Here is a 23,930-nt window from a genome sequence, read left to right as displayed (position 1 = left end):
CCCAGGGCAGCAATGGAGATGCAGACATAGAGAACAGACTTGTGGACACAGTTGGGGAAGGAGAGGGTGGGACAAACGGAGAGAGTAGCATTGAAACACATACATTACCATATGTAAAACAGATAGCAAGTGGGAATTTGCTGTGTGACAGGGGGAGCCCACAAAAAGTTGGATATGACTGAGTGACTAAGCTTGTGTACAGGAAGCTCAATCCAGTGCTTTCTGACAACCTAGGAGGGTGGAAAATGGAAGGAAGGTTTCAGAGGGAAGAGATATATGTATACCTGTGGCTGATTCATGTTGATGTATGGCAGAAACCAGTAAAGTAATTTTAAAGTTTAAAAGTTTAAAAAAAAATTTTTTAAGTCAGTGTTTTTCTTAAATTGACTGAAGTGAAATCATATACGAATATTTCTGCTACAAAATATCCCCAAAATATCTTCCAAAGCATTCCCTCTCCCTTGGATATAAACCATATATAACGGGATGGCTATTATATAATCCATGCTTTGAGGTTGTTTCTCCAGAGTATATTTACATGGACACTTAAGAAATAAATGCCTCTCATGAAGGTGAACTCAGAACACATAGTATCTATTCTGACTGCACTACTGCAGTCAAGTGCCATGTCAGTAGGTTTGTCAGTAGGTCAGACAAATAAAAAAAAAGTGAGTTTATCTGGATATAACATAAAACAATGTATACACTAAAAAAGGCAAGGTCTCCTGGACAATGAAGATGAATGACTCAGTGACAATTCCAGAATCCTATAACCAAAGTAATAAATGACACAGGTACAGCAGGGACAAGCAGTGCTGTTCTTTACTCTGACAGAATGGAATAACAAATGGGAATGTATGCACAGAATGACTACAGTCATTTTAAACAATTACATGAAAAAAGGTTAATGGAAAGAAAAATAAATTTTTTTTAAAAAGGTCTAATCTACAAAATGGAAACATAAATTAATAAAACATACTGACAGGTAGGGTGTAAAACTGAAGATGTTCCCAGCAGAAAAGTTCTTGAGGAAAACCTCACCATTTTTGGCTATTTCTGCTATGACGTTAGCTACTTTGGCTGTGCAGGAGGACTGTGGAATCAACAGACTTGCAAACACTTGAAGTATTCCACTTCCTTGGATTTTTTCACTTGTTTCCATATCTGAAAGAGATACATACAAAGAACTTCAGTAAATGTCTTCAACACTAACACTGACAATTACATCTATAGTAAATTCTTTAAGAATTTTCACCATCTATAGTATAAATTATTTATTTATATTAAAATGTGTGTATTTATGTAAAATTATCTTCAGTTCCACAAGCTGCTTTTATCTTCAGTTTTTCCCAATGCGAAACACTTTTTAATACAATCTTTTGTAAACCTACAGTCAGATTACAAAGGAATCCTTTCTGAATATACCATTTGCATACCAGACTTACTTTTCAATGTTATTTCCAATCCTGTCTATTCAGAGTAGGAATGCTTTATTTTCTACTTCCCTTCTGAGTTTCCTAACAGTGTATTATTAAATACATATAAATTCTATGACTTCCAATAATGTTACAGCAATTAAAAGTGGCAACTACATGTGCAAAAAACTCACCTCATATCATTTTATATGGAGTGACAGAAGAGACCATTCAGTTCCATATGATTACTGTGTTTCTCACATAACATATTCAAAACACCACTAACGAAAAACGGAAGTAGTTTAGGCAGCAATAAAGCCATGGTATTCAGAATTCTGGGCTTCCCTGGTGGCTCGGCTGGTAAAGAATCCACCTGCAATGCGGGAGCTGGGTTCAGTCCCTGGGTTAGGAAGATCCCCTGGAGAAGGGAAAGGCTACCCACTCTCGTATTCCGGCCTAGAGAATTCCACGGACTCTACAGTCCGTGGGGTTGCAAAGAGTCAGACACGACTGAACAACTTTCACTTTCATTCAGAATTCTATATGGTTATATAGAAATTCAAGAGGCCTACTTCTTTGCTTTGCTTTCCATCTTTGTTAAACTATAAATGAAGAGCATTTGCATGAAACCAAGCCACTTCATGTAAAAAAGTATGACCTATTAAAAAACAGTAACTGGAATGATGTACACCTGGAATAATAACACCTGGAATGATGATGGAGATAAAAGCTCAAGGAAACAAAATCTAAAATTACTATTTGACTCAACAGTGAAGAGGAATGCCATGTGTTTAAAAATAGGAAGTAATAAGGCTCATGAAAACATTCTATTTAGGGGGCAATCCCAAGATGATGGAAGAATAGGACAGGAAAAACACTTTCTCCCCCACAAATACATCAAAAGATGACCTGCATGTAGAGCAACTTTCACAAAACAACTTCTGAATGCTGGCGGAAGACCCAGATACCCAGAAAGGCAAACCAATCTCTTCGAAATGAAGGATCTGACTACTGGCTTGATTGCTCTCTTCCCTTTTGCCTCTCCCTTTTCTCCCCCTGGTCACCTCTATTTCCCTCCTCTCTTCTTTATATAACTGTGAATCTCTTTGGATGTTCCTGGCCCTGGAAAGTCATTTCACCGTTAACCTAGGGGTTTTGCCTTCTGTGCTGAATGGAGGGAAAACTCTTGATGTTACTGTAAGAGGGGGACCAAAACCTAGAGGCAGGAGGCTCAACTCCAGAACTTTGGACCATCACAGAACTCCTGACACTGTGGAACATTAATAGACAAAAGCCCACCCAAAAGGCTCCCATACCTACCCTGAGACCAAGCTCCACCCAAGAGCCAGCAAACTCCCATGCAAGACACCCCACACCAATCTTCCAGTAAAACAGGAATACAAATCTGAACATTAAAAGACAGGCCATTCAAAGCCATATCAAACTCACAGACACCCCAAAACATTCTATTTAAATGTTGTTTCTATGTGTAGCTCCTCAATATCTTTTATAGCCTTTGAATATACATATAAATAAAAGAACTGTAAAGATTTCTTAAGTAAATGACAGCTGCTGTCATCAATAGAGAGTAGGAAATAATTTTTAATAATTTGAGAAAGTCTACAAAAATAATTATTTCTTTATAGTAAGTGCTGATTGTTCAGCTCAGTGTTTTTCAAACTGTGGGTCCCAATCCATTAAGAATCATGAAATCAATTTGGTGAATAAGGACCAGAAATTCCTTACAAAGAAAAATAGAATTAACAATATCTATAACAAAAGAATAGAAAAAAACATTTTGTTCATGCATAGTAAGGTAAAACACTGAGTGAAAAACATGCATATGTAACTGTATGTGTATGCTTACTGAATGCAAAATGTAGCCCTAATCATAGGTTCTGGTCAAAAAGCTAAACAGCAATGTTCTGTACAACCCATGACTACCCAGGATTCTGGGTTAGAGAGCTTTAATACCCTTAACGTCATCAGGAGAAGCTAGAATTAACAGCTGAATCAATAGGAAATTACATGGAAAAATTTGTAAAAATTGAAAATTGTAAAAATTCCATGGATTTATCATCTTAAAAACTTTCCTTTGCAAATACTGTAGTTATGTGTATGTTTATCTATCCAGTACAAAAGATCAAGTAATCAGGATTAGTTAATGTTGAAACTCCATCCATGCATTTCCTTTTCCTACCATAGGCCTAGTACACTTTAAAGCGGCTAATATCATTTTGGTTTCTTACATTTTATGTTCTGTAATAAAAAGGATTGTTTTGGAGATACTTTAAAACAACGTTTTTTATTAGGTGAAGAAACAGAGGTCCAGAAAGATGAAGTAAACTTGTCTAAAGTCACCAATCATACTAATCATAGAGCATAAGGAGCAAATTCAGACTCAACTATACTAACAATTCAACATGTGTGTCATCTGGCATCCACTGGTGCCATTCTTTACAACAGAAAATGTACTTAAGCATAAATAAATGAAATTTGTCTTTTTGTATGCTGTTACTCACTCATTTCTCACAATTCAGATTATTACAAACATAGAGTTTGCATGATAAAATATAAACACAGCAGCTGTCCTTTCTTTCAGCAAGCCCATTTATAAAATACAATGTGCCTTTTCACTTTTGTTTCTGGGATTAAAAAATAAGTTTTTATGGTACCACCTGAAAATCGGACACCAAATTTCCATTAATTTATTTTTTTAAAGCAAGAAGTCAAAAGAAAAACTCAATTTGCCACGTTAAAATTCTTCCTTTTCTGACCATTGCTACCAAAAGATGTACAACCTTAGAACACTGGGGCAGACTGCCCCAGGGGTCATGTCCCACCATCTGCTGGTGCTGGGATGACAGCAAGATTCTGGCATAAGGCATGAATCATGATTAGATGTGAGGCTGAGGCATTTGTGTGTGTGGAGGCGAGGAGTTAACTGCAAATCACCCATGCATTTCTCATTTTAACTATAACTAAAAGAATGGCTTAACATCAGAGCTGATGTCAGGGGCAAGGGGAATAAAAGAGAACAATACAAAACTCTTGCACTCTAATGAATTTCCATGGATTACAATCCAAAGTATTGGAAGGATAGTTGTAATACAATGAATCAAGATTTGGGGATAGTATCTTTTTTAATACTATTGTCAGAGAAAATATAATCTGGTTTTTCATATAAATCTGATTTACCATTTAGAAAAACTGAAAAGGAGTTCTATTTACTTGCTAATATGTGGATTTCTATGTAGGTCTAGAATTTAAATGAAAGCTGGGAATTATCTTCTTTCATCTGGCATGAAAACAAAGAGTCAAATACTGCTTATTGTTAAGATGCCACTATCCAATAAATAATTACAAAGTTTCATTCTCATTCTATATATGCTTTCTACAGTGGCATTCTACTCCACATTACAGTGTGTATCTGTGAACACCCTTAAATTGATTTTACGAGAGACAGTGAGTGTGGTGTATGCAGGTCTAAATGAATGGCTGATTGACTGCTTGCAAAAAAAAAAAAAAATGCCGTGATCAGGAGTTCTTAAAAAAAAAAAAAGGCATACTTTTCATTATCTTTACCCAGAGCACTACTGACACTGTAAATTCACTCCTTTTAAATGTTTGCAGGAATCAATCCAACTTCCCCCCTTCACATTTAGGTGCAGTCATAAAAATGTTTGAGTATGTCTACAAATTACAGGCAGCTGGCAGTCCTTGAATTTTGAAGGACCCAGACACAAAGGGCAACTGCTTCTCTAACATAATATCTGTGGGAACCACAGCCATTACAGTGCCCTTGCAGATGTGCAGGCACTCATTCTGGTCTCTGCAGTCATATGTTCATACTCCACCTGACCTCCTGATGGCAAAAACGCAGCTTCGTTATGAAACTGCCAGAGTCAAAAAGAAAAAAACAACAACCAGGCAATAGGGTCAGAGAAGCCTGAAAGAAAAGTAAATCAAGAAGCCAGGCTACAATGCTATAGGGAGAGGAGAAGTTAAAGCACAACTCAGAATTTCTCAAGGCAAATAACCAGCAGAAGGCAGAAGGCAGGGAACAGGTGGAATGAGAAGGACTCATAATTGAAGAGATGGCTGGAGAAAGGCTAAAGTTCCCAACAAAGCTGCCAAGTAAATACCTTAAAATAATTGGCATTATAATTATATATCAAGAGGGGGTTTTCAGGTATGCTACTATCATAAGGTGAATTTATGATGTTACGTTAGCATCTGGTTTCATGAGGATAAATTAATGAAAAGCATTTGATAACCAATTTACAGTAAACTCCAAGATAGAAAAACAAAAATAATGACTGTTATTACTATGACTCTACTAGATTAAAAATGTACTTGGATTAGATTTATAGTATTGTTTACTTCTAGTTATAAGAACAATAGGAAACTGTTAGTTTCATTTACATGTCCAGGGATTCTTGTGACTGTGAAGAGTAGACTCGGATTTGGGATTGACAGCAAGGACCAGGAACATGATTCAAGGGCCATGTGTATCCTTGTCTCTGGGGAACTATTTATTTCTCATGGGATAGACTTTTAGAATAAGGTATAACAAGAGACCTGGCCGCGTGCCTGAGAAATCTGATTCAAATCCAAGGCTTCATTTACTACTACACAGACAAGTCCCAAATCCTCTCTCCCTTCATCCAACTAAAACAAAGCATGTGCAGTTGAATATGGAATAAATACCTCAAGTTCAACATCAAATCAATTCTCCTCTTTTGTTTTCTTTCATTTTATTCTCCATAGCAGTTCATGGCAGGGAACCCAGCAAAGCCAGAAGCCCAAGAAGGATTATAAATTTTTTCTTTTAATAAATGCCTTTGTACCACCCATGTTAATCAGAGTGTAACTTCCATAGATCCCATCTGATTAGCATCTTTTGCATCTATTCTTTACTTGTTAAATTCATGTTACTTCCAGTTCTCAATTCTGACCTTTATTAAATGCAACAGCCTCCTCAAGAGTCTCCCTAACTCTAGCCTTCCTCCATCTGTCATCTACACTGACTGCAGAATAAGCTTCTGGAAATACAAATTTTATGTCACTCTCCTACTTTAAATGATCGTCTGTAACTTTTAAAGCACATCCATGATATTTTCCAACCATATCTCCTGATACTCCTCCACTGATATACTATATTCTTTCCACACTAAATTACTTATAGAGATCCAAATTAACCATTTCATTTCATATCTTCTTACTACTTCCCTCTCTGAAATGCCACTCACCCCACCACTTTAACTAATTCCTACACAAAGGTATAGTGTCCTTATTTAAAGGTACCTGACTGAAAGCTATTCTATCTTTTAAAGATACTATCATAAAAACTCATTTCTTAAAATAGCTATGTGACATAGGCATGACAGATTGTTTTCTTCATACTACAAATAAGGTCATATGATTATACTGGAAAAGCAACAACAAACCAGTTTTTCTGATACCTAATCCAGCGCTCTTCCTACCACAAATGTTAATTTAGAAGATATGTAGTACTAACAACACCTTGACCAGATTTGCCAAGTTATTATGTGATAAATATTTTTATATAATATATTTTGCAGAAGTAAGAAAGTAAAACAATTGAGTGAGAAAGGGATGCACAGTACCTTGAGACGGATAAACTGACTCAGTGACTGAAGGAGAGAAAGGGAACTGTGTATAGAGAAACTAAAACAGATTTAAAATAGATTTAAAACACATAAGGAGAGTATGCTGGGTATAAGAAGATTAAAGGGCCTGACAAATGAGAAATTAGTGTTTCTAAAAGAAAATGGAAGTACATGGTGGGGAGGAGTTACAAAATGCTCTTTCTTTCACTGATGAGAACTTTTCCCTCCCTAACATGGGTTTTAAGCAAATAAAAGGAATATGAAATGCAGGAGAGAAAAGGATGGATATAGTCATGAAAAGAAAGAGGCTAGAACAAAGACCTATTTGCACAATGACTCACCAACAGAGGTTTTACTAAAAGATTAAGTTGAGAGAGTCATTTTATAAAATTACAATAAATGATTTTTGACAGTCTTGCAGTCATTTCAATTCCAGAGATAATGAAAGCTGTGGGAGTTGGAGAAGTTATACGTTTGGAAATCATCACTAGAATAAGTAGGGAGATCTGCTAGTTTGAACTATTTTCTTTAAAGTTATCACTAACTAGGTCAAAAGTAGTTGCTAAAAATTGAGTTATATAGTTAAAAAAATGAAAGATATTTACTGAGAAAGTATATACCAAGAGGGACAACACTAATGAATGTGGTAAAAGCAGAGTATATAACTAGAACTGTTCAACTACAATTTCAGAGTGATTACTGAAAATATGGTCCCTAAATAAAGTAAATGTGGATTTCCTCACTTCATACTAAGAGAATAAGGATACTGTATAGTGAAACACACTGAAGGAATCTTTTCAGTAGAAGATCCATCTCCATCCTCTTGTGAAATACCTTGGGGAACAATACAAAGCAAACAAAGCTAAAGAGGTTGGCATCTGTACATCACAGGGCAGAGTCTTCATTGATGGGATCAGTGACCTCACAAAAAGAGACCCCAGAGAGATGCCTTGCTTTTTCCACCATGTGAGGTTCTAGTGAAGACAGCCATCTATGAAACAGAAAGCAGGTCCTCACCAAAATCTTCTGATGTCTGGTCTTGAACTTACCAGTCACCACAACTGTGAGAAATACCACACAGTCTAGGCTATTTTGTTACAGTCACCCAAGTGGACTAAGACACACAGCATCAAAGTCCTTTCATAATTTGACCCCTATTCCCTTTCCAATTATCATCTCTAGCCCCTTCCCTGAATGCATGCTTTTTGCTAGTTACACCAAACTTTTTTCAGTTCCTGGTTGAACAGGTTTCTTCCCTGTGAAACTGTATATGTGGCTTCCATTGCTTGGGATGTTCTTTCCATAGTCCTTCTGCCCTCACATTACCTAGGTAAATACACTGTATTTTCAAAATCCAGCACTTCCTGTTCCTGCTTAATCAAATTCACCTCTCTTTCCCAATATTCACACACAATGCTGTCATTGTTTTCAAGTTGTTAGAGCCTGTTGGTAGCTGAAGACTTGGAGTAGATGAGATTACCCACAGATGACGTATTTTTATTGAGTCCCTACTATATTGGGAATATAAGCTAGAGGAAACAAATCATACCCTCAGTGAGCTGTCTAGTGAGAGAAAGAGAGACGTAAATAAATTATCACCATTCAATGTAATTGATACCACCATGGAAGTTACATATAATGTATAATAGGTAGCAATCACAGCTCCATGAAGACAATGGAAATTTCCATAAATAAGGTTAACATTTAAGCTGTGTTTTGAAACCAGTAAAGCATGTTCTCAGCAGAAAAAGGAGAAAAATATATTCTACAAAGAAGGAATATGAAAAACCACTACCAGCTAAGGCTAAAGACCCTAAATTTTAATAGCATCATTCTGTACCACTGGGTGATTTTTTTTTTTTTTTTTTGCCAGCTGCTAGAGGCTACCAAAATTGAGAAATGGGAAAGGTAGATAAGTGATACTATAGAAGGTTTGGCAAAAAGCAGGTAAAAGGAGAAAAATAAGAGAATATACCAATGCAACACCTATTTTTCCATCAGAACCTAGGCAAAATGTTTATCTCTGTGACACTTTGAAAGACTCTTATAACTATGAATTGAGTCCAATTCTCTGAACACTTTGTAATAAACTCTATATAATGTGTTACACTGTATTAAAACTTATCTATTACTTGCTTATCCAATCTCTCCTGAGCAAGGTACCAACTAATGCATGGTGGAACCCAATTAAAGCTAGTTGAATAGAACTGTCCAGTCTTTAAGGAATATATACTGAATAAAAAAGACATACACAATTAGTATACACTGAAATAAGTTCAACTAAAGGGATATATTTCAATGTATATTAATTAGTCAAACTTATTCAATGTGTGTTTTTATACGCCTTTTTTATTCAGTTATAAACTCCTTAAAGTTTGACTAAAGGGATGTATCTGGGCTTCCCTGGTGTTCAGTAGTAAAAAAAATCCTCCTGCCAATGCTAGAGATGTGGGTTTGATTTCTGGGTGAAGATCCCCTGGAGAAGAAAATTACAACCCACTCCAGTATTCCTGCCTGGAGAATCCCCATGGACAAAGGAGCATGGTGGGCTACAGTCCATGGGGTTGCAAAAGCAGTGGACACTATTTAGTGACTAAGCAACAAAAAAGGCAAGTATAAGCTGTCAAAGAACACTAAAGATGAAGTAGTTGAGTTTTAATTAATGTTCTAATTGATAATGTTTAAGTTGAGTATTTATTAATATTGTAGAAGTTCTAATTACTTTTAACAGAAAAGAGGATTGAGCTTATAAAGAGACTGTCTTATATTTTAAGAATTCTCTCATGAAGAACAGAAATTTTTTTTTAATAGAATCACCAATCACTAGCTCATGCAGAGACTAAACTTTTCACTTTGCATTAAGCTAATCAGGTCTTGGATTACATTTTTTCAAAAGCAAACATATGCAAAAATGTTCTTTAAACCTTCAGAAATCATTTTAGAAAATTACCTTGCCTTTATCTCATCCCTCCCACATGCACACATCAGAAAGAAAAGCTGATCAATCCATAACTAAGTTATTATGAGCAAAATCAAAACATTCTGTTTGCTTCTTTAGTACAAGGAGAAGAAAAGATGTCTAACACTGAAATATGGGAAGAGAAAATTACTAGCATCTAAATGAACTCACCCCAAAGAACACTGTGTGCTGAAACCTAGAATTTAAATCCAGATGTCTCTTAAAAAAAAAACAAAAACCACTACTTGGCCTTCTGGAATTTCATTTCGGGGTTTATCACAATGAATACTAAAAAGCAGGTCACGATATCAATCTCAGTAAAAATCAACTATAGATTCCTCTGTGGAAAACTCTAATGTTAAGGGCATCATTCCTCACTAGCAGTTATCCCAACACACAACTATTATGCCACACAATTCACATTGATACATCAGTAGAATAGAGTCCACTCATGATGGTTACTTTTGTATGTCAATTTGATTGAGCCATGGTACCTGCACATTCAGTTAAACATTACTCTGGATGTTTTTGTAAGGGTGTTTCTGGATAGAATTAACACTAAAATCTGTACACAGTGAGCCAAGCAGATTGCCCTAGTCTATAGGTAGACTTCATTTTATCAGTTTAGGGTTTCAACAGAACAAGGGGCTGACCACCCGGACCTCTTTCCCACATGTGCCCTGGTGTAAGAGGAATTCGGCCAACAGAATAACTCATTTGCAGGGTCATGAAATTTCACATAGTATTCTCTATTACTGCTCCAACAGCCTTGTATAACTAGAGTCAAAAAAAAAAAAAACACACCTAAATGTGTGTTAAGCTTTCTAAAATCCCAAGAAATTACCCAATGCATTATTTGCTTTTTAACTGGTGATAAAACAGCACAAATATCCAAGTGAATGTATCTGACAATAAAAGGCAGTGAATACTACTAATCCCTAGTAAAAAAAAAAAAAAATTTGAGACTATTCTCTATATTACACAGTCCATTATATATTACCTAGAATATTATATCTAAAATATATTTTACTAAAAACATGAAATATTCACATTTTCTCAGTTATTAATGATGATTTTTGAAGAAAGAGGTTGTGTTTATTTTTCTCTATTTGCCTATTTTTTGTTTTTGAAATACAGCTGATTTACAACATTATATTAGTTTCAAGTGTACAACACCTGAAATGTTTAAAGATTATAACATTCCTATAGTTATATGTTATATATAGTTATAACAACATTCTATGTGTTATAGATTATAACATATAACGTATAAATCAATGTTTATAGATTATACTTCATTTAAAGTTATTATAAAACAATGGCTATACTTCCCTGTGCTGTACAATATATCATATAAACAGAAATGTGTGTCCTTTAATCCCACACTCCTATTGTGTGCCTCTTCCCCTCACTCTCCCCACAAGTAACCTACTAGTCTGTTCTCTGTATCTGTGAGTCTGTTTCTGTTTTGTTATATTCATTCATTTTATTTTTTTAGATTCCACATACAAGTGATAACAGGGTATTTGTCTTTCTATGTGTGACTTACTTCACTAAGCATAACACTCTTTAGGTTCATCAATGTTGTTGCAAAGGCAGGATTTCCTTCTTTTTATAGCTGAGAATATTCTATTGTGCACATGCGTGTGTGTGTACACATACACATGCCACTTCTTTATCCACTCATCTAACAATGGGCACTCAAACTGCTTCATATCTTGGCAACTGTAGATAATGCTGCCACGAAAATTGGGGTGCATGTATCTTTTGTTGCAGTGTTTTCTTCAGATATACACCCAGCAACGGAATTGCTGGATAATATGGTTGGGGAAGGAGGAATTAGCTCAAATGCCACAGCACTCACTTTGCATGTGAAGGGTAGCAGGATCAAGGCCTGCATTCTCCAATTTTGGACTTCCCAGGTGGCTCAGTGGTCAAGAATCTGGCTGCCAACAGGAGATGTGGGTTTGACCCCTGGGTTGGGAAGACCCTCTAGAGAGGAAAGGGCAATCCACTCCAGTATTCTTGCCTGGGAAATCCCATGGACAGAGAAGCCTGGTGGGCTACAGTCCACGGGGTCACAAAGATTCGAACACAACTTAATGACTGAGTAACAACAATGGTGATTCTATTTTGAGTTTACTGAGGAACCTCCATACCTTTTTCAATAGCAGCTACACAAATTTAAATCCCACTGACAACGTACTAGGATTCCCTTTTCTCCACATCCCAGCAAGCACTGGTTATTTGTATACTTTTTGAAGATAGCCATTTTGACAGGTATAAGTTGGTATCTCATGGTTTTGATTTGCATTTCTCTATTAGTGATGCTAAGCTCTTTTTCTGGTGCCTTTTAGCTAGATGTATATCCTCTTTTCAAAAATGTCTGTTCTGGTCTTCTGCTCATTTTAAAATTCAGTTCAGTCGCTCAGTCATGTCCAACTCTTTGTGACCCCATGGACTGCCGCAAGCCAGGCTTCCCTGTCCATCACCAACTCCCAGAGCTTGCTCAAACTCATGTCCATTAAAAGATACTTGCTCCTTGAAAGAAAAGCTATGACAAACCTAGACAACATATTAAAAAACAGAGACATTACTTTGCCAACAAAGGTCTGTCTAGTCAAAGCAATGGTTTAATCCAGTAGTCATGTATGGGTGTGAGAGCTGGACCATAAAGAAAGTTGAGTGCTGAAGAACTGATGCTTTTGAACTGTGGTGTTGGAGAAGACTCTTGAGAGTCCCTTGGACTGCAAGGAGATCAAATCAGTCAAAGGAGTGGTTTAGATCAAACCTAAAGGAAATCAGTCCTGAGTATTCATTGGAAGGACCGACTCATTAGAAAAGCAGCCTGATGCTAGGAAAGACTGAATGCAGGAGGAGAAGGGGACAACAGAGGATGAAACGGTTGAATGGCATCACTGCTTCGATTTTTAAATTTTTTTTTTTTAAACATATTGAGTTAAATGGGTTGTTTATATATTTTGGATATTAACCTCTATCATTCATGTCATTTACAAACATTTTCTCCCACTTGGTAGGTCATCTTTTAATTTTGCTGATGGCTTCCTTTGCTGTGTAAAACTTTTAAAGGTAAATTAGGTCCCCTTTGCTTATTTTTGTTTTTATTTTTAAGCCTTAGGAAACAGAGCCAAAAATTATTGCTACAATTTATGTTGTGATTTGCTATAAGACAGTAAAATGACCACAAACCACACACAGTTAAGAATATGGCATATAATATTACTGGCCTCAGTATTCTTCATCAAGATCTTATTGTACAGCAAATAGAAGATAATACAGTAGTTTGTGCATGTGTGCTAAGTAGCTTCAGTCATGTCTTGACTCTGCAATCCCATGGACTGCAGCCCACCAGGCTCCGCTGTTCACGTGATTCTCCAGGAAAGAATACCGGAGTGGGTTGCCATGCTGTTCTCCAGAGGATCTTCCTGACCCAGGGGTCAAAGCCGCATCGGTTTTTGTCTCCTGCATTGGCAGGCGGGTTCTTTACCACTAGCGCAACCTGGTAAGCTCAATATAGTAGCTTAATTGATTTAGCATATATCTCTTTAACTCTTTTTCAATGTGCTTCTAAAAAGTGTTTCTTAATTTGGGATATTTTCCCCCTTTCTGGCTATTCCTCCCTTACTTTGAATATTTCAAGCAGTGTGTTAATCATTTACTCTCTATTTTGTCTTAAATGTTTAAATTTTTCCTATTTCAACAATCTTTGCAGTTGGTCATTAATATTCACATACATTCTTAACTCAAAAAATGGAAAATGCAGTAAATAAATGAGTAACAATGAAAAGTGAAATAACTTTGCTTTTGTTTATTTACTTGGTATAAATATATTCCCATGGTATGGCATCTCTTCCAGTTTTAACATAATAGATAAACTACAGATTCATATGGATTTAGATTCATATAAAATCAAACCTCCAAAAGGAGAAGAATTTACTACAGTTACCTACTTTTCTGGCTAGTTTTCTTTTTTCCCCTCTAACCCAAATGTTAGAAACTTTAAAAATTATCTTTAATGTCAAGGATTAAAATGTTTTTAAATTGATAAAATAATTTATATCCATAATTCATTAAATTTTGGGATACCAAAATTCACATATTGTAAACGTCTCAGAGGAATCTATGTAAATTATTATATAAAACTACATGCAGAACTATAAATCTATGTAAAACTATTAAAATAATGGTAGAAGACTAATAAGCAATCACGTTCACATTTTCAGGATTGACTAATATATACAAACTAAAAAAAGATGAATATCTCAATTTACAACTACTGATATAATTCAAAGGCTGATATACTATGACCTTATAATTGCAACCAAACAATTATCTGGTAGCAAAATTAATGCTATACTGACTGTAATTTTGAAACTTAGAGGGATATAAATTACTAAATTGAGAAATTTCCTATATTGTTTATTGGACTATTTAATAACCATGGATTCTAAAATATATCATAATTAATATTAATTTTATTTGTTCTTTAGGTACTAATTCTCATTAAGTAAATGTCTGTCCCTGAATATACAAAGAAAGATATAAATTATACTGAACCTCATTATTCTACTAAATGACAATGACTCAGAGATTGTAAAACTACACTGTACTTTTCATTAAGAAAAACTTCCTATACAAATGGAACATTGTCCAGGATTGACCACATGTTGGTTCACAAGGCAAGCCTTGACAGATTTAAGAAACTGGAAATCATATTGGGACTTTCCTGGCAATACAGTGGTTTAAGACTTTGCCTTCCAATGGAGAGGGTGAAGATTTGATCCCTGGTCAGGGAGCTAAGATTCCACATGCCTCAGGGCCAAGAACCAAAGAGTAAAACAAAAGCAACATTGTGACAAATTCAATACAGACTCTTACCAAAAAAAAAAAAATCATATGATGCATCTTTTCTGATCACAACGCTATGAGATTAGAAATACACTATAAGGGAAAAAAAACTATAAAAAAAATCACAAACACGTGGAGGCTAAACATTTTGCTACTAACTAACCAATAGATCACTGAAGAAATAAAAAATACCTGGAGACAAAAGAAAATGAAAGCACAAGGATCCAAAAACCTATGGGATGCAGCAAAAACAGTTCTAAGAAGGAACTTTATAGCAACACAATCATACCTCAGAAAACAAGAAAAAAAATCTCAAACAACCTAACTTACACCTGAACCAACTAGAGAAAGAAGAACAAACACAACCTAAGGTTAGTAGAAGAAAAGAAATCATACAGATCACGGCAGCAATAAATGAAGTAAAGAAAAAGAAAACAATAGCAAAGATTAATGAAACTAAAAGCTGGTTCTTTAAAAAGACAAACAAAATTGAAAAGCCTTTAGCCATGCTTGTCAAGAAAAAAATGGGAGGTGACGCAAATCAATAAAATTAGAAATGAAGAAGTTAGAACTGACACCACAGAAATACAAAGGATCATGAGACACGACAAAAAGCAACTGTATGTTAATAAAATGGACAACCTGGAAGAAATGGACAAATTCTTAGAAAAGTACAGCCTCCCAAGACTGAAATAGCAAGAAAAAGAAACTATGAACAGACCAGTTCAGTTCAGTGGCTCAGTTGTGTCCAACTCTGCGACCCCATGAATCGCAGCACGCCAGGCCTCTCTGTCCATCACCAACTCCCGGAATTTACCCAAACCCATGTCCATCGAGTCAGTGATGCCATCCAGCCATCTCATCCTCTGTCGTACCCTTCTCCTCCTGCTCCCAATCCTTCCCAGTATCAACGTCTTTTCCAATGAGTCAACTCTTCACATGAGGCAGCCAAAGTATTGGAGTTTCAGCTTCAACATCAGTCCTTCCAATAAACACCCAGGACTGTATCTCTTAGGATGGACTGGTTGGATCTCCTTGCAGTCCAAGGGACTCTCAAGAGTCTTCTCCAACATCACAGTTCAAAAGCATCAATTCTTCTGGCTCTAGGTGAGTGATCATACAATCGTGATTATCTGGGTTGTGAAGATCTTTTTTGTACAGTTCTTCTGTGTATTCTTGCCACCTCTTCTTAATATCTTCTGCTTCTGTTAGGTCCATGCCATTTCTGTCCTTTATCAAGCCCATCTTTGCATGAAATGTTCCCTTGGTATCTCTAATTTTCTTGAAGAGATCTCTAGTTTTTCCCATTCTGTTGTTGCCCTCTATTTCTTTGCAATGATCGCTGAGGAAGGCTTTCTTATCTCTCCTTGCTATTCTTTGGAACTCTGCATTCAGATGGGAATATCTTTCCTTTTCTCCTTTCCTTTTCGCTTCTCTTTTCACAGCTATTTGTAAGGCCTCCTCAGACAGCCATTTTGCTTTTTGCATTTCTTTTCCATGAGGATGGTCTTGATCCCTGTCTCCTGTACAATGTCACGAACCTCCATCCATAGTTCATCAGGCACTCTGTCTATCAGATCTAGTCCCTTAAATCTATTTCTCACTTCCACTGTATAATCATAAGGGATTTGATTTAGGTCATACCTGAATGAGGTCTATTGGTTTTCCCTACTTTCTTCAATTTAAGTCTAACAAACCAATTAGAAGCATTGAAATTGAAACTGTGATTAAAAACCTTGCAACAAACAAAAGTCTAGGACCTGATAGCTTCATAGATGAATTCTATCAAAAATCTAGAGAAGAGGTAACATCTATCCTTCTGAAATTGTTCCAAAAAATTGCAGAGGAAGAAAAACTCCCAGCCTCATTCTATGAGGCCACCATCATCCTGATACCAAAAGCCGACAAAGATACCACAAAAAAGAAAATTACAGCCCAGAATCACTGATGAACATAGACACAAAAATCCACAATAAAATATAACCCAAATTCAACAATACGTTAAAAGGATTATACACACATGATCAAGTGGGATTTATCCCAGGGATGTAAGCATTTTTCAATATCCACAATTAAGTGTGACACACGAAATCAACGAATTGAAGAATAAAAACCATATGATCATCTCAATACAAATGAACTTATTTATAAAACAGATAGAGACTCCCAGACTAAGAGAACAAACTTATGTGGGGGGAAGGGATCCTTAGGGAGTTTGAAATCAACATGTACACACTGCTATGTTAAAACAGCTAACCAACAGCAACCAACTCTGTTCAATGTCATGAATGAGAGGGGAGGTTGGAAAAGAATGGATACATATATATGTATGGCTGAGTCTCTTGCTGTCCACTGGAAACTACCACAATATTGTTGACTATACTACAATATAAAATAAAATGTTTAAAAAAAAAGAAAAGAAAAACTTCCTCTAGTATTAATGTTCTCAACAAATAATTTCATTATAAACAAACTTCAAAATAATAAAAATATAAATATTTACTATTCTTAATATTAATTGATTAGGCTAAGGAGTTATGGTTTAAAGGCACCTGCTCTTGACTTTTTAAAGAAAATCATTCTTTAATAAAGACTATCTTAACATGAAATTATATATTAAGTCATTATATTGAATGGTGAAGCATTAGAAGGGCTGCCATTAATATCAGAAACTAAAATAAGATACTACTCATACCAGTGTTATTTACTATTTTGCTGGCAATTCAAGTCAATCCAATTCCAGTAAGTCAGCGATAGTCACAAGGGAAAGAGAAAACAAAATAACACTTTGTCGTATGTTCTGACTGCAAAATCCAAGAGCGCTAGCTAAAAAATCATTTTAACTAACAAGTGAGTTCCAAAGGTAGCTGAATACAAATAAAGATATAAAAATCAATCTATTAATAGCTTTCAAACTGATTTCCAACAAAAACCACCTAGAAGTTATAATGGGAGAAATTCATTTGCAAAAACAACCAAAAAATGTAAAATACATAGGAATGAAGCAGGAGGCAGATGGCGCTCCCCCAGGGTAAAGCAGTTGGAAATTCATTCCCTATTGACCAAAATTCCAAGATGAAAATGCAGACTAGCAGAACAATTAAGGGAGAAGGCTGGGCCCTGCCCAGACCACATATCCCTCATTCCCAAAGTCAGGAGACCTTCCTGATCACACATGCCGAGAGAAGCTCCTTGGAGGTCAAAGAGGAGTGATGTTAACTAATGCCAGGCTACCCATATGCCTTTGCAGTATAATCCATCTTGGCTAAGAGATGCGCGTGCACACATGGAAGGATCTTGAGATATATCAAATATGGACTGTGAACCAGGCACATCAAAATGACTGGCCAAAGGAAAACCAGAAGAAATGCCTCATATAAGTGATTTAAACTGCCACAAAGGTGCAACTTAGGGACTGTCCCTCTGAGTCTGCCCATGTGTCTATCCATACATACTGTACTCTTTTTCCTTTTAATAAACACTTTATTTGCTTCACTACTTTCCATCTTTGTGGAAATTCTTTTCTGCAAAGCCAAAGGGGCAGGGCCCTTGTCACTGACTACTAGTCTAGTGGCCAGGATCTGGTGCTTTCACCACCACAACTCAGTCTCAGTCTCTGGCTGGGAACCCAAGCCCTGATCCAAGCCACTGTAGGCCGAGATCATCTGAGATCAGGAATAGTACTTTAAATAAGATATATATAGAAAGTATGTGAACCAAATTATATAATCATAATGAGACATAAAAAAGAGAAAACTTGAATAAAAAGTATAATTATGCTTTTAGAATAACCAAAGTGTTAGTATTTTACTGGAGAAGGCAATGGCACCCCACTCCAGTACTCTTTTGCCTGGAAAATCCCATGGACGGAGGAGCCTGGCAGGCTTCAGTCCATGGGGTCGCTAAGAGTCGGACATGACTGAGCAACTTCACTTTCACTTTTTACTTTCATGCATTGGAGAAGGAAATGGCAACCCACTCCAGTGTTCCTGCCTGGAGAATCCCAGGGACGGGGGAGCCTGGTGGGCTGCCGTCTATGGGGTCACACAGAGTCGGACATGACTGAAGTGACTTAGCAGCAGCAGCAGCAGCAGTATTTTACTGAGGATGGTAGATCTTTTTCAGTATATATTTGGCACACAGAATCATTCCAAATCACGTTTGTCTAATGTATTTTACTGTTAAGAACGTAAGAAGTTTTTTCATATTTAGCAAACCTAAGAAGCAAAAATGGTATCATTTGTTAATTAGCTAGTATGAAAACCCAAATCCTCCGTCAACGCTTTAATCACAAACTATAAATACCAATAGAGGCTTATCTCCTTCTTGAGATTATACATAATGGAGCTTTCTTTGCCCCTTATGAAGTACAATGCTTAAAAACATAACAGAAAGCAAACAGCACCCAGTATCATGTTATTATCTTCTGTTACTAATCTTGTGGCCTGGGAAAGATTTCAAGATGATCTTTCTCGTTATTTCAACCAGATTCAAGTCTTTCTGTGACCCCGTTTCTATGAGCTCCTGAATATGAATATATTTGAGTATAATCTCTACTTCCTGCTTCTGACTAACATATACCCTAGACCTATATGCTATCACTTTCTTAGACTCTATCCTTAGGATAATGAACTTAAGGTTCATTATTTTAAATGGCCTCTTCTAAAAATGTCCTCTCCTCCACTGAATAACCCAATTGCATTTTATTGACGACAGTGATAATGATTTTGTCTCTAAGTTGTGTTTCCATCATGCCATACTGGCTGGCCCAACTCTTAAACCTTAACTCTTAAACCAAATTCAAGAAATGATGGTTTACAAAGCTTCAACAAAAATAAAATACATATAACTATTTTATAAAATTTAAGAAGTGAGATTCAATATGTAATCACTAATTTTAAAACTTTTAATGAGACATTTTACTTTTGGGGAACTACTAAGTCTTTAAAAAACAGTATGTATTTTATACTTACAGGATTGCTAGCTCAGACTAGCCTCATTTCAAATGCTCAACAGCCATGACAGAGAATGGATACTGTATTGAACAGCACAAGTTTAGAAGATTCTTCTGAAAGGCTAATGAGTATAGTACTCCCTGTGTTCTTCCATAGTTAGAATTTTTCTATTGCCTTGATACTGAGCCCTTTGGCTCAATATCAAATTCTTATTCCTTGAGTTTTCTGAAAATATTGCTTAATATTGAATTGTTCTGCATATTGTTGTTGAAGAGTCTGATGCCAATCTAATTTTCTTTTCTTTTTAAATAACCTAATCTTTTAGCACAGAAGCCTGGAGGATTTCTTTTCTGTATTTATTTTTACTTTTAAAGTAGCAAAGTTTTGCTAAACTTCCTCAAGATCAATTTTCACAAGCACAAAGTAGGCACTTTCAACATATAGATTCTGGTTTTCTACTTCAGAAAAGCTCATACTTAATTAAATATCAGTTCCATTTCAATGTTTTGTTTTTCTCCTTAAGGATTCCAATTGCAGGTAAGTTACATCTTTTTGCCTACCTTTTATATTAGTCCTTTTCTCTCGGATCCTTTATTTTGTCTTCATTTGACCCATTTTCCTCAATGTGCTTCACTAAATTTTCAGTCATTTCTATTCCTCCTTGGTACCCTGTAATTTACTCTTAATTTTTAAAATGATCCTTTTTCTTCATCTTCTAGTCAACTTTTACTTCATACCTTCCTAGTATTTATCCACTCTGGCTCCAAGTTTCTGAATTTCTTATTCATATATTCTTTTTCCTTTTCATATCTATAAAGGCTTAAGGATATTTAATATGGGTCATGGTGTTCTCTTACTGGTAAGTGCTTCATGGTTGGTTTAGAAGAAAAAAAAATTAATAGCTAAAATGTTTTGATTCTTGTTTTCTGCTTTTTCCTTGTAGCACCTAGGTACATATATAACCTGCAATTTCCTATTCAGTGTGTGAAAAGTGACAGTGTTGGTCGCTCAGTCATGTCCGACTCTCTGTGACCCTAGGGACTGTAGTGTGCCAGGCTCTTCGGTGTGCAGTTTTTCTTTAACTAGCAATAAAAGTTGTACACAGTAAGGGTAAAGATTTAGGATCAATTCTCAGGTTTTTTAGTTAGAAAGCTCCTTCTTCAAGTTCTTCTGAACTTAAACAAAGAGAGTTATTAGTGTGTCGTCGAACAGCATGATTTTCTTACTCCTATAGGACCCTTAAGTTTCCCCATCTGTGTCCTTCTTTCCCTTCATCACCAAGCCTACAAGGGAGAACAATTTCATCCTCAGAAGAGGCACTCTCCTGATCTGCTGCCTAGGGTCTTGTGTACCCTAGGAGACAAAAGTCTCCTTTTGATTTCCCAATAGCCAATGCTCTAACTGAATCTAAGCCCAAATCTTAAGATTTTCCCACCAAGGTAAGATTTTTCTAAAGGCAATTTTAATTGTAAATTATCATCCCTAGGGCTCCTGATTCAATCCCTCTTGTCTTTTCCATGTAGTCTCTGCAGTTTTCATGAACTCTCTCTAAAATGGGATCTGAAGCTGAGTAGGCCAGATATAGGTATTTATTTCTCTCTCTCCTAGTAATTTGAAGTTCTTAGTTTTCTCCAACACAGATTATGAATATTTTATTTTATCCGATTTTTTTGGTGATTTTATACAAAATCTTTTTAGACTGTGTAGGAAAATTCACATTTAGATGGCCACCACTACTATGGGAATATCAGATCACCTTGCCTGCATCCTGAGAAACCTGTATGCAGGTCAAGAAGCAACAGTTAGAACTGGACATGGAACAATGGACTGGTTCAAAACTGGGAAAGGAGTATATCAAGGCTGCATATTGTCATCCTGCTTATTTAACTTATATGCAGAGTACATCATGTGAAATGCCAGACTGGATGAAGCACAAGCTGGAATCAAGGTTGCCAGGTGAAATATCAATAACCTCAGATATACAGATGACACCACTCTTATGGCAGAAAGCTAAGAGGAACTAAAGAGCCTCTTGATGAAGGTGAAAGAGGAGAATGAAAAAGCTGGTTTAAAACTCAACATTCAAAAAACTAATATCAAGGCATCCAGTCCCATCACTTCATGGCAAAGAGACGGAGAAACACAATGGAAATAATAACAGACTATCTTCTTTGGCTCCAAAATCACTGCAGATGGTGACTGCAGCCACAAAATTCAAAGATGCTTGCTCCTTGGAAGAAAAGCTAAGAGAAACCTAGACAGTGTATTAAAAAGTAGAGATATTACTTTGTCAACAAAGGTCCGTCTAGTCAAAGCTACGGTTTTTCCAGTATTCAAGTATGGATGTGACAATTGGATCATAAAGAAGGCTGAGTGCTGAAGAATTGATGCTTTTGAACTGTGGTGTTGGAGAAGACTCTTGAAAGTCCCTTTGACTACAAGGAGATCAAACCAGTCAATGCTAAGGAAAATCAATCCTGAATATTCATTGGAAAGACTGATGCTGAAGCTCCAATACTCTGGCTACCTGATGCAAAGAGCCGACTCATTAGAAAAGATCCTGATGCTGGGAAAGATTTAAAGCAGGAGGAGAAGGGGAATACAGAGGACAAGATGGTTAGATAGCATCACTGACTCAACAGACATGAATTTGAGCAAGCTCCAGGAGATGGTAAGTGGACAGAGAAGCCTGGTGTGCTGCAGTTCATGGGGTCACAAACAGTTGGACACAACTTAGCTACTGAACAACCACTAGTAGTAGTGTAGAGTTAGTCGCTCAGTCGTCTCCAACTCTTTGCAATCCCACAGACTGTAGCCTGCCAGGTTCCTCTGTCTATGGGATTCTCTAGGCAAGAATACTGGAGTGGATTGCCATTCCCTTCTCCAGAGGATCCTTCCGACCCAGGAATCGAACCCGAGTCTCCTGCATTGCAAGCAGATTCTTTACCGTCTAAGCTACAGGGAAGATCCAGGAGATCTTAATTCATCAAGAACTCTCAGTGTCTTTTTAGTTGACCACAGTCTCTAGTTCAGTCTCCTCTACTCTTCAAATACTACCTTTATTTAGTAAAAACTGAACTCTTGGTATTTTATGATTAGCACCAGCCATAAGCCCTCATGAATGATGGACACAATAACTAAAAGAGCCACATAATACAAAAACATGCAAAGGAGGAGACCAACATAATTCAGCTTGCAAAAAAGACATATAACTCTGTGGTACATTTGATACCTTAGGGTAAAAAAGTGATATCTAGATATTACTATGAAAGAATTAAGTAAAATAAGCTTTCATTTCTACTAAAACAGCAGCAATCTTTCATGATCAGTAACTGCAGATTTAATAAGGCTATTGAAAAACAGTTGATAATAAATTTCAAAGTCCATTAAAAGGAAATAATTTTGATACATGACAATGAGTCTGTTCAAAAATATTAAAGGCATAAAGCAGACTAAAAGTAAATGACAACAGAAAATTCTTACTGTTAGAGAAGATTCAAAATCTACTTGAGCAGCTTCTGTACATTGTTTGATATGCTTAGGATTATAGCCTAATAGGGAACCAAAAATCAACATAATGAATAAAATAAAGAACAAGGGCTAAGAAATAACCCAAGAATTCAATAGGGAGATGAATATTATGAAGTTATAAATATGGAACTACATACTAAATATTTCCTTCTTTAAAAACAAGTAAACTGATGTTCTTTCATAAGGTTTTCTATAGATAATAAATAACTGCCACCAGGCAATTAACTCAAGTTAAAACACAAAGGTATATGAGGCAGTACGACAGAGGAACACAGTCTCATCTGTTAGGAAAAAGATGTAAAAGCTGTGTTGGTGATCATGCTGATATTGTTCTGTGGTTCCCCCAAACAATAAGAACATGGTCCCCATTCTCTTACAACAGAACAGAATTTTTATTACGAATGACTGTTAATTTTGCTTATTTTGAGGCCTTAAATTTATGCTGGTAGGTTGTCCTACAAGGTGGATCAGGCGTCATATTCTTTAAGGACAATTCCTGTCTTAATGTTTAGGGACAAAAATGTGGCCTGTTCTACATTTTCAAATAAGCATGAAATAGAGTACCAAT

General features: G+C 36.2%; 1 protein-coding gene across 26 annotated transcripts in view; it reads right to left on the bottom strand.

The window, feature by feature from the left end:
- RAP1GDS1 (Rap1 GTPase-GDP dissociation stimulator 1) overlaps window positions 1–23,930 on the bottom strand; it is a 147,841-nt gene that overhangs the window by 77,881 nt on the left and 46,030 nt on the right. For 18 of the 26 annotated variants that reach the window (XM_081596078.1, XM_081596130.1, XM_081596099.1 and 15 more), the window contains exon 3: window positions 1,042–1,164. In XM_081596078.1, coding sequence (XP_081452204.1) covers window positions 1,042–1,164 — 123 coding nt within the window. Of the gene's footprint in view, window positions 1–979; window positions 1,165–23,930 lie in introns of all 26 variants that reach the window. The other 8 variants (XM_081596229.1, XM_081596285.1, XM_081596212.1 and 5 more) reach the window with 2 other exon arrangements.

Source organism: Giraffa tippelskirchi, chromosome 1 (genome assembly GCF_054371585.1).
Source record: "Giraffa tippelskirchi isolate mGirTip1 chromosome 1, T2T-mGirTip1v1.2.pri, whole genome shotgun sequence".
NCBI classification, from domain to species: domain Eukaryota; kingdom Metazoa; phylum Chordata; class Mammalia; order Artiodactyla; family Giraffidae; genus Giraffa; species Giraffa tippelskirchi.
Note: the sequence above shows the minus strand (reverse complement) of the source record. Positions and strands in the feature narration are given on the sequence as shown.